Source organism: Hibiscus syriacus, unplaced genomic scaffold (assembly GCF_006381635.1).
Source record: "Hibiscus syriacus cultivar Baekdansim isolate YM2019G1 unplaced genomic scaffold, ASM638163v2 tig00012307_pilon, whole genome shotgun sequence".
Classification (NCBI taxonomy): Eukaryota; Viridiplantae; Streptophyta; class Magnoliopsida; order Malvales; family Malvaceae; genus Hibiscus; species Hibiscus syriacus.
Genome location: NW_024062269.1, coordinates 154122 through 166337, shown reverse-complemented (window position 1 = coordinate 166337; position 12216 = coordinate 154122). Strand labels below are relative to the sequence as shown.

Here is a 12216-nt window from a genome sequence, read left to right as displayed (position 1 = left end):
GTATATTACCGGGAATGTCATTACCTCCCTTCCCTTAGGTATTGTAACATTACCGGCGTTTTGGACTAAAATACCCTTAAATTTTTATTTTTTTTTCAAAAATATCCTTCTTCTGTCATTGAATAATAAAAATCCTACGAATGTTAAATTACAAATTTATCCTTAAATTATTTTAGATTTACAAAAAAAGTCTATAATTAAAATTTTATATGAAGTTTAGAGGTTAAATTTTTTTACCCTTTCATTAAACATTTTTTATATTTTTAATTTTGTAAAAAAATTATATAAATATTATGAATTTAATTTTTTAAATAAAATATATAAATATTTTACAATTTGTAATATTATACAAATATATAATAAGGACAATTTGGTCAAATATACATTCCAATAATCTTTTATTCCTTTAACCAAACACGGTAATCTTACATTCCTGCTAAACCAACCAAACACAAAATACAACATTCCCAGTAATCCTATTCCCTGGTAATCTTTTATTCCCACTGGTAATCTTACATTCCGTGAACCAAACGCACCCTAAGGGATTTAGTACCGAGTTACATGCGTGTGGTTTTTATTTACTTATTTAATTATGATAATTGTGCATTGATAAATATAAATTTTGATGTTTAATTTTAATTTTAAGGGTTAATTAAACATTAAAAGTTTTTAATTGATTATTTAATTTTAAGCTAATATATATTTCATTTATCTATTTAAATGGATTCTTTTGATAAATAATCTAATTGAATCAATTTATATTATAAAATTAAATTTATTTGTAAATTTAAATACCTATTTTGAAAGAAGTTTTTAAATTAAATTAAATTTACTAACAATAAATTAATCTAGTAGAAGGAGATACTAGATCATTTAAATAAAATTAGATGTTCAAATCTTATATTAACTAATAAAGTAAATTGGGTTATGAGTGTCGTCCTCACCTTTACAATATTTGATCTTGATCAATTGATTTATAAATTGGATATCGGTGATTGACAAAAAAATATTAAAATTGAATTTAGAATTTTAATTAGATTAAAAAAATTAATTAAACCAAATTAAGGAAAGAAAATGTATTATAGCCTACTGGAACCCTGTATAGTCATTTCCTTATCTAAAACCCTAAAAGATTGAAGTTACCGGAACAGCTTTCATTTCAATGGCCACATTACAAAATTTCCTCTCATCGTCTTTAACTTGCAGTCTACCAAGAAAAATGGCAGCTTCAACTTTCTTACTGTTTAACTCCTCCCTCATCCGTGCTCGCAAGCCTCTCCTTCTTTCTGTTTCCTCAAAACCCTTTCCCACCCTTTCCCGCCGCTACACTTCCTCTGCTGCCCCCCTCGACACGCTTAATTCCGACAGCGCCGCCGATGAGCCTCTCGATTCGGCGCCTCAATCCCATCCCTGGCCCGAATGGGTCACTTTCATTGATAGGTTAAAGTCCAAGGGTTACTTTGTTGAAGCTAATAATTCTGCCGCTTCCGATGCTGCCAATGATTATAAGGACATGAATTTTGTCAAAGACGCTTGCATCAGCTTTGCACGCGACCGTTTCGATCTTTTCAAGTAACGGGCTCTTTCTCTTTTGGCTTTGATGCACTCTTTCTCTTTTGGCTTTGATGCAATTAGCTTATTGCCACTTCCATTTCTCCTATAAGTTAAACTCTAAGTTCTTTTTGCTCTTTGTTTTCTTAAACTTTTTTTTGGTTATTTGTATTGACCTCTTAAAATGTTCTTTACACGTAAAATTATATATTTGATTAAAATTAATATTTCATTGGTTGAATGTAAATACAAAAGCTATCTTTGCATTTCCCCCTTCTAAATACTAGTATTTAGGTTTGTTATTTCATAAAGCTGATGACAGAGTAAAGGCAACACTTAAACATAGTATTGGTTATTGTTTGTGAAATGCTAAATTATTACTATGCTTACGTCTCTGGAAAGTTAAAAGAAAGTAGAATTCTGATGATTATCTCTTTTGTTTCAGTAAATTTATATATAATCAACATGGTAATAAATTTGACTATCACGCTTCCGTTTAATGCAGATCGTTGTCTACTGATGATATTGAAACGGTTGTTGGGAGTGGATGTCCTAATCTTTTAAGGAAGTCCGTTAATTCAGCTAAAAGGTTGAGAGTCCATGTTCAGATAGATGAAGGGGATGTATGGTGTTATCTCTTAGCATCAATTTTTTTTATCTTTAACCATTTATTTCACTATGAATGAAATATGCTCTTCATATGTTAAATCTGTGGTTTCTTAATTTATTTGTTTTTTGAAGACTCCTATGTCATGGAAAACCGGCCTAGAGTCATGTCAGACTGAAGCATTTTTCTGCAGGTTTGTAGTACTTGCAATGTGCGTGGTTCGTGTGATAGAGCTTACGTGACACTAAAGGAATCAGAAGCAGCTGCCCGTACTGTGGACATTGTGCGCATATTATTATCCTATGCCCTTGACCCCCTCGCTATTTCCGAGGGAGAGAAACCTCCTGGTAGAGAGCGTATTGATGCATCTGCAAGGAATCTACTTTCAGACTTGACAAAATTAAGTGACACGTCATGCAATGCTGAGCTTCCTAAATCTTCTGCTAAAGCTCCTACCCGAAAGAAAAATACACTTAGTGGCAATGATGATGAAGAGTTCACAAATGTTGAAATGAAGAGAGGAGATTGGATGTGTCCCAAGTAAGTTTTTTTATGAAGCTTAGTTGCTGTTGAGGTTATTGCTCGTGATCTTGTTGAACAGAAAGTGAATGGTTACAAATTTTATTCACCTATGATTTTACATTCTAAAATCCCTGCATACAATTTCATAGTTATAAGAAATTTTGCTTGTTAATTGCAGATGTAATTTTTTAAACTTCTCTAGAAATCTGCATTGCCTAAAATGTAAAGAAGATGGCCCTAAAAATGTTCGTGGTGATGAAATTGAGATGAAGAAAGGAGATTGGATTTGTTCGGAGTAAGTTCTCATTTATCTTATCTGTCAGCATATATTATTTAATGCTTTCTAAGTATACTGGTTGCTCTATCAGTGTTCAATGGGTGAGAATGTCATTTTATATTATAGTACATTGTTATGCACTTCCTCTTTGTTTGTTAAGAGATTTCATAATAATTTGAGAATTGATTTAATATATTTACAAATTTGTCTGAATGACATATTGACACAAGAACTTATATTATTATAAATATTTATTTATTTCAGTTCCATTAAAATTAAAAATATTCTGGATGGCTAGTATTATAAGTTTCCTTTATTAAATCTAGGGCTAAGATTAAATATATTTGTAACCCTAGTATAAATAAGCTGTAAAAGTATGACAACCACAACTTATCATTATTATTTTCTTTGAATTAAAAGAAAATTAGAGGGTCTTTTTACCCCAAGTTTTTCTTGAGTTCCAACTCCTTTGCTACTTGTTTGTTTAGTCTTATTTCTTTTGATTACTTTTGTTTTTCTTTGTACCCACATCTCAAATATCTTTTATATAATGGTCGGTTGGTTGGTTAAAAAGTTTGACTTGCAGTGTTTATAGTTAAATTTACGGTCTACTACAATAGGTATTAGGTGGGAATTATTTTTTTGACAACGGTCAGACTGTTTATTGATTCCACCTTGACTATTTGTTGCTTTTATATGTTGTAGGTGCAATTTCATGAACTTCTCTAGAAATAAACGGTGCTTAAGGTGTAAAGCAGATGGTCCTAATAAGGTTGAAACGGATGTTGTTCAAATGAAGAAAGGGGATTGGAACTGCCCAGAGTAAGTGGCTTTGTGGTTTATGTTGTTAAGAATCTCTTTTGCTTTTCAAGAATATTCATCTTCAATATAATACTATCAAATTGAATTTATTGTAGTCCCGTTTTTAAGATCTGCTAGATGATTTTGTGGCATCCATGTTTGCCATCTTGTTGCAAATTAAGGCTTGCATGACAAAATGGCCATTTTGGTGTCTTTTAAAAGAGAAATAAAATTATGGTTGATGGAATATTTGTCATGGACGTGGAGAAAGAATTTTATATTTTTGTTTGAGAGGAAGGAGGATTAACTTGCTTCTGGACTGCAAAATTTTTAAGTTCGATCCATTCATATACATATAGTAATATTGATTTTCTGCATGCAGGTGTGGGTTTATGAATTTTTCTAGTAATAGGAAATGTTTACGCTGCCAAGAAGCAAGGCCTAAGAGACAGTTAAATCCTGGAGAATGGGAATGCCCAACGTATGTCTCTCTATTATCCCTCTCACATTCAGCTTTTCGATTGGAAGATTGATTGATATATTACTTACAAGTAGACTATCCTCTGCAGATGTGATTTCGTTAATTTCAGAAGGAACCAGGTTTGTCTTAAGTGCAAACATGAACGTCCCGGAGAACCAGCAAACGAGCATGATGAGCACACATGGAGACCTCAACGGTCCAATTAATTAATAAACTTAGGAGAGAAGATATGAAGCTTTAGCGTGATATAATTTTAAAGAGAACAATGGTAAGTGATTTGTTGTTCCCTTTGGCCAATTTTTAGATCCTAATTGAGAGTAGATGTTTCGAATTTTAAGGGCATGATGTTTTTGTGGTTACAATATGTATCGTGCAAATTTTTACTTGCGTTTATGCAAGATGATGGAAAGTTTGTATTGTCGGGTAAAGCAACAAATTAAGTGGTTACCTCAGGGGTAATGTCTGGGTTGTGGTTTGACGGTGGTATAGTCATTTCAGGCAACTTTTTAAGCAAGGTATAAATGTCAAATTTAATTTAGACGATTAATAATTCTAACGCCACAAATTAAAAATGAATCAAGCTAGAAATCTGGTATTCAAATTACAAATCAGCAGAATTATTTACGTCACTTGGGCAAAAGAGGTCAGACGACTTGTTAAATTCATACCAAGTGAAAGAATCGATTTTCCAATCAAACTATTGTTATTAAACTAATAGTACATCTCAGAAATGTTAACGGAATAGTTTTAACAATCAATTAACTGACGGTTTCAGATGCAATATGACTATGCGTGGAATACAAATAAAACAATTAAAGCAACAAAAACAAAATGACGGTTGTAAAAAGTTGCATTTATGCAACGATTAGAATGTTTTGATATGCGAAACTTACGTTAATTCTTCCCAGCTCAAATATTCTCTATGGTACAATGTAGGTGCTCTCTAGAACAATATCAAAGGAGCCGAGATGTATACATTTTGCTATGGATGTTTTAACTTGCTTTTCAGATGACTCATCCGGAAACACATCTAATCTGAATCACCACAACCGAAAACTAGCGTCCAGCAGCGGCTACAACATGCTCATCAGGCTCGTGAGCCCCTGCAAGAGCAACAGCATGCCTGCATTGCCGCTCACGAAGGTATATAACAGTGAGTAAACAGACAGTCAATATTGTTGCATTCCCTTCCTCCATGATCACATTCTCCACTCATGCTTCCACTCTAGGATAAACTTCAGGAAGGGAATCGATTATCTGGACCTAATCAGAACAAAAAACCAACAAATCAGAAGACCTAACTACACTAACCAGTATAAATATAATTTCGAGATCCATGAACTCTTTTTAGCAGAACTTTCTGATCACCGCTCAAGGAGCCAATCAAGAGCCAAGGACATAACATTCATTATCAATATCTTTACACTGCCAAGCTGCCCTCAGAGGGCTAGAAGATGTTAAGCTACGCTCTGGTTATACAGGTAAAAGTTTGTGTGGTAAAAGGAATGAGTACCAATCATTTCATTTTGTAAGACAGGAATGTAAGACAATGAGGATGATTAATGGAAAACAGTGAACCAAAAGTTCCTACTTGTGTTCAAGTGTAAGGATTGGAAAAAGAGAATGGGACATAATTGCATTAAAGATTGAACAGAGTTTGATCTTAAAGACATGCTCGGGTAAGGAGGGGCAAGAAGAGGACATATACCACAAAGGGTAACTCACCCAAAAACTGCCAGCATAATTCTTCCGTACCCCCAAACTTGCAAGTGCCAGTGTGACAGGCAACTTTGCTGCAGGATCTAACTCTAGTGCCTGATCATAGTACCGCTTGGCAAGATGGAGATCAAATGGAAGTCCTTGGCCATGCTCATGCATGAAACCCAGGTTTAACATGGCTTGAGCGTTTGATTGGGATTTTGCATGTATGTAAGCTTCGGCTGCACAATCATAATCCCTCACAGTTCCCTGAAAGAAGAAAAATAAAATTTACAAAAAACCTCAGCCAATTAATAAGAAAGCAATATAAAGTAAAGATTATCCCAAAACTAGACAAAGCCTTCTCTGTTGAGACTAAAGATATTTACTCTGCCATAGTAATATGCATCCCCAATAAGTAATGCCGCGTGTTCGTTACCCTGCTCGGAAGCTTGCCACCACAAAGAATGAGCACGTTGATGCCTTTCTGCATCAGTGCAAACCCCAGATTCACCCATGCACATGCTGCGCTCACCATACTTGTCAAGGATCCATGCAGCATTACTCTGCGCTATCTCATAGCCTAGTTCAGCCATCCTAGAGTACAAGAGGAATGCTTTGCCCATGTCACCTTTTAGGTATGATTCAAGTGCCCATCTAGTTTGTATAATGCAGTAGCCTGGGAAAAGAGAAAAATCCTTAATTTTGTACATTTTCAGCTTAAGTGATTAAATAATTTAGTCTGCTATGAATGGCACTTCTTGGCATGACAGGCAACCGTATGATAGCCAACAAAAACAAAGTTCTCGTAAGAGAAAGAACAAACTCTTTTGGGTGCAAAATGCTAAGTTATCAAAGGAGCTTGAAAGGTCAAAACAAACTTTTGCTTTAATAGAATGATAAACTACTGCGTCCAATGAAAATTAAGAAAAAATGTGAAAAATCATGCACCTTGAATGACTTGGCAGGGTGAAAATTTGAAAAGAAAACATAAATACACAGAAGTAAAATGGAGTTCAGGTATGCTATTCATAAAGATATAGAACTCATAAGAAGGTGAAAAGGTAAAAAAAAAGGAACTATAAGTATGAACCATAATATTTACCATAAGAAGATTCTTTTTAAGCCCAACACCGGTATGAAACATCTTAGCCAACTGATAAAATGCCTTTGGTTGACCTGCATTAGCTGCCACAATAAAACATTTACAAGCAATCTTTACGTCCTTCTTCATTCCAATCCCTTTAAGGTACATTACTCCTAAGTTATAGTGCCCACCAGCATCATCATTATCAGCAGCCTTCTCAAAGTATTCTTTTGCCTGCACAAAGGAAAGAGTCAGTGTATCGGTTTTCAGTACTCTGTGTCGGGAGTCTGTTGTGTGCTGGTGTGTAAGGTGTATACTTATTGTGTAGTATGTATGTGTTTGCTGTATCAATAAAACGAGGCACTCTTTTCCCCCTTCCTCTGATTAGGGATCACCCTTGGGTGCTCCACTAATCATGAGGGGGGTTTTTAATGAGGCCTCAAATTCCTATCAAAAAAAAAAACCACATCAAAGCCTTGGAATGATCACGGCACAACCCTCAATCCGAAATAGTAAAATAGTCCCATTTTGTACATAGCATCAGCATTCCCATTCTGCGCTTGATATTCCAATATCTGAAAATCTTCATCGTCTTCACCTCTTGACTTCTTCAAAGCTTCCTTGTTCTCCTCTGCCCCATTGTGTATCCTAATCGTCTTCCCCTAAACATTATGTGTACATTTTTTTATTAAAAAAATTCTGCAACTCTGAAATAGTCCACCAAACATAAATCATTTATGTTTTTATAGCTAACAAACACCGGAATAATCAAACAGATGATGAGCAGCTTGTTAAGAAAAAGTTGCAAGGAAATGCCAGGGTTGAAGAGAACTTATTTTTCCCCAGCAGCTCACTTATGGTACAGTTTTCCGAAGGTACTGCCAAGTCTTGGCATTATTGATATGTTCAAACATATAAGAAAAGGCCATTACAAATGGCTGGAGTCTACCTTGCTTTCATTCATAGGCATAGACTCAACATCAGCTTGCATACTGGGCGATCTTCCTTTCAAGTGTACTTTTATCAGCCCCTTCTACCTTATCAACTTCCTTCCCATTTCTTATAAAGAAAAAGGTAGGTACACTGCTAATGTTCCAACGGACTGCTACATCCCCCCCATCTATATCAACTTTTAAGAACACTACCTTTGCATATTTTGCAGCTAAGCTCGTATAAAGTGGAGAAATGAAGCGGCAGGGGCCACACCATGTTGCTGTGAAGTACAATATCCCCAGGCGAGATGTTCTTGTAGCAGCATTCAACTTACTGTCCAGCTCGCTTGTGGAATGAACGCCAATAACCTGCCCTGTAATTTCAAATCAATAGCAAGGTAACATAAATGGATTTCTTCCCATGACAGATGTAACATAATACATACAAACAAAATGAATGATTTTTATGGTTGGCAGTAGACTCTTTCCATCGATCCACAAGTTTCTTACGAACGAGATGTCTGAAATTGTCTAAAAGCAACTATAAAAATATCAACATGGAGGCCATCTAACCAAGCTATTGATGAGTTATTAAACATACTGCATTATAAGCATCAAGGGACAATCATGATGAACCAACGTAACTAACAGAGACAACTTCATCAAAATATGAGAGAGAGAGAGCAAAACGTAGAGAGGGAGAGTCTCAAAGGAAAGTCAGTCTCCGATGAGAACTGGACGGTGTTCATCGACAATCTTAGTAGGAGGGTGTCCCGACGTTCATTAAGGGATATTTTCATAGTCCATAGTTCTATTGAGAGAGTTTTCATTCCCAAAGTCACTAGGAACCCAAAATACAAATTTTCGACGTTTGCCTTTGTTCAGTTTAAGAGTGAGGATGGTTTGAAGAGGGATCTCGAGGTCTTAAATGGTGTTCTGATAGATGGGAGAAAGATTTCAGTTGGTCCTGCAAGATATAAGGGAGCTTCTTCCTGGTCTGAGGGAAGGAAGGTTGCTTCAAAGAAGGTCCTCAGTCAGAACATTGCTGGAACATCCAATTCCAATCAGGCGAAAGTTTTAAACAATTGTTTTAGGGATACTAGGTCTTATAAAGAGGCTTTGTTGTCAAACATAAGTGCAATGGGAAATAAGGCGATTTCATCCGATGATATTCATAGGGGGAAAGTGAAGAAAAATACTTTGGAAATGCATATTCCTTCTGAAAGTTCCAATTGGGTTAAAAGGTCATTAACGGGAATTATTAAACACTCATTGCAGATTGAGTCAGTTAAGAAGGCGCTATTTAAAGAGGGTTTCGAAGTCCAAATTATCAGATGGGGACGTGTGGAATTCTTGTGTGATTGTCTTTAATTCATCGGAAGAGATGAGGGATACTTGGTTGAAGAGGAAAGAAGAACTAGAGTTATGGTTTGATCGATTAGCCCCTTTGTTGAATGATGATGGTGTCCCAATGGCCTTTTGTTTGGTGGAACTAGTGGGGGTCCCTCTGTTATGCTGGAATGATCAGTTCTTCGAACAAATAGCAGGGAGATGGGGGATAGTTGTTGACATTCATGAAGCCACTAGGAAAAAAGACCTCACAACGGCGAAAATTTTATTAAGGGTGGAAAGTTGTTTTGATGTTCCGGAGGTGATCTCTCTGGGTTCCTATGGAAGATCATTTAAAGTGTGCATCAAGGTGGGATCGACGTGCCAGTCTTCAAGTTCTTTTTTTGGCAACTCTCCGGTGGAAGTTCACGGTGAGGGACGTTGTGGAGAGAAGGTCACTGTAGAGGAAGAATTCAAATTGATGTCAGAAAGTGGGAATGATATAGATGTTTCAACAGAAGATTTTCGGCAAAAAGTTGACAGTTGGTTTGACAATAGAGGCTTTTCTGATTCCGGGGAAGTTTGTGGGGGAAAACAGCTCGGTAGACTTTCTATAGATAGGAATGGCATTAATGGTGGACTGTCAGAAAGTCAGAGTATGGGGAGTATAAAAGTTGGTTATTATGCCGGCTTAGGAATTAGAAAGTCAAAATTTTCTGATTTTGGATCACAGGCCCAATCAGATAATGAGGGATTTTCTGGGCTTGTTGGCTCAAAAATAATTCCAGCTGGTCCAACAATTAATATTAACAAGTTTGGCAAAATGATCCTCAAGCACAAAAATGTTAGCTCTGGAAATTCTAATGAAGAAGAGAGAAATGAGTCGGATTCAGAGAAGTGTCTTCAGGCTGAAGTTAAACAAGTTGGGCAGCAGTTAATGTTGTTAGAGCCAAGTATAAATATGGCAGAAAGCTTCTCAAGGGGGAGATCGCGGTACAAAAATAAAAGACTGCTGTCTTCAAAAAGTGTCTCGTTGGAGAAAAGGAAAACAAACAGCTATAAGAGGGTTTATTCAAGGTCGACGAGCAGGAAATTCTGGCATGGGAGTGTTCTGAATGTTTCTCATGAAAGAGAGGAGGATTGGACCAATAAGGAGGAGAATTTTCAGCCCTCAAAAGATGTTCAACAGATAGTGGAAATGGAGGTTGCAAGAGAGTTGTCAAAAGGTTATAGATCTAGATTCATTTCCGGCTCGGACTTTAGAAGAGCTAAAAGATGCTTGTTAAGGGATGCTTATGAACAGGTGTCAATCTCAACAGTTTCTACTTCAGATTTTTTGATTTTAGTGGAGGAATCCTTAGCAACTTGGGAAATCAGCAAATTATTGGGGGTGTCCTTTAAGCAAGGGAAGGAGGCTTTTCTGGATAAGATTATCAGCTTGGAGAAAGCTTTGAATAAGGTCAATCAAGGTGAGCTTGATGGGGATGTAGATTGTGGACTAATTAATGATGAAGATTAATTTTATCATTGCTTCATGGAATGTGAGAGGATTGAGGAGGAAAGAAAAGCAGAGGGCTATTCAGAGGTTAATTAATAAAAATCACCCACAGTTTCTTTAGCTGCAAGAAACGAAAATGGAGAAGATTCCTAGATCTATGATTAGAAGATAGGGGTTTAGTTATTTTAAAGGAGTCCTTGAATCTCCATCGGTTGGCTCATCAGGGGGCTTAATGAGTTTTTGGGATGATAAAGTTTTCGAATTAGAAAATCAGTCTATCTACAGAAGATTCATTGTCTTATCCGGAAAATTTCGTGTCAATAATTTCAATTGTATAATGATAATTAGCCCCATTCAAAAAAAAAAATCATGAGTGAGACTGGTAGAGAGAGAAATAGAGAGCTTGAGACAGTTCGTTCTTCTTCCGATAAGGAATGGACTGTTTTCATAGATAATCTTAGTAAGAGAGTTACTAGAAGAGAGTTAAGAGAGATCTTTGATATTTACGGTCGTGTTATAAGGATTTTTATTCCAAGTTTTATGGTGAAACCAAATTATAAGTCATCGACTTTTGCCTTTGTGCAATATGCGAAGGAGGAAGGTTGTAGAAGAGCGATTCAGAATGTCAATGACACATTGATAGATGGGAGAAGAGTCTCAGTGGGGGTTGCAAAGTATAGGAAGGAAAGGAGAAGAGCAACTGATGACAAAAGTTTCCAGGGGGAAGTAAAAAAGCAAGTGAGAGGGGAGGAAGGTAGGCAACAGGTGGTTCTGGAGAAGCCGAATAGCCCTAGGGACGGCAGAACGTACAAAGAGGTGGTGAACGTAGAGGATAGAGAGGAGTACGATAGAGCGGGCAGTTATGAAAGACCGAATAAGGAAGCAGTTGTCTCTGTTGATGGGAGGAGGGAAGTTCCAGTGAGTAAAAGGACCCGAGAGGGTCTCTCAGGTATGGTTACTGGGATGAGGAATTTGTGGGAGATGCATATTCCCCCGGATGATTATAATTGGGTGAAAAGATCTTTAACTGGGATTATCAAACCTCATTTAGATTTGGAGATCGTGGTGAAGGGGCTGGCTGGTGAGGGGATTAAGGTTAAGGGAGCTAAATGGGGATTCACATGGAACTCATGTATCCTAATGTTTGGTTCGATGGAAGATTTTGAGGAGGCATGGTCAAGCAGGCGGGAGGAACTGTTCTTCTGGTTCGACTGGCTTGATCCGGTTATGAACGTTGATGGTGTTCCGATGGCATTTTGTTCAGTAGACTTAGTTGGAATCCCTTTACTTTGTTGGAATATCCCCTTTCTGGAAAAACTTCTATTAAGATGGGGGAAGCTGGTATGCTTTCATGAGTCGACGGTCAGAAGAGAGGACATGGCGGTGGCACGAGTTCTATTGAGGGTGGCCAGTCCTTTCGATATTCAGGAATC

At 36.7% G+C, this 12216-nt stretch overlaps 2 protein-coding genes and 1 pseudogene across 2 annotated transcripts; 1 reads left to right on the top strand and 2 right to left on the bottom strand.

The window, feature by feature from the left end:
- The first annotated feature begins 1157 nt into the window (after window positions 1-1157).
- On the top strand, window positions 1158-4777 carry LOC120205160 (zinc finger protein VAR3, chloroplastic). The gene is made up of 7 exons (XM_039205076.1): window positions 1158-1572; window positions 2057-2174; window positions 2352-2698; window positions 2859-2975; window positions 3663-3779; window positions 4141-4239; window positions 4328-4777. The coding sequence occupies exons 1-7, from the start codon at window positions 1163-1165 to the stop codon at window positions 4443-4445; spliced, it is 1326 nt and encodes a 441-aa protein (XP_039061007.1). The 5' UTR covers window positions 1158-1162; the 3' UTR covers window positions 4446-4777.
- Window positions 4778-5131: 354 nt separating this feature from the next.
- LOC120205147 (ERAD-associated E3 ubiquitin-protein ligase component HRD3B-like) lies at window positions 5132-7994 on the bottom strand. Its single transcript, XM_039205065.1, is given in 6 exon segments — window positions 5132-6207; window positions 6327-6598; window positions 6601-6616; window positions 7043-7321; window positions 7522-7686; window positions 7974-7994. Coding segments are annotated over 6 exon segments (1134 nt in total). The 3' UTR covers window positions 5132-5826.
- Window positions 7903-12216, bottom strand: part of LOC120205158 — a 32644-nt pseudogene continuing 28330 nt past the window's right edge.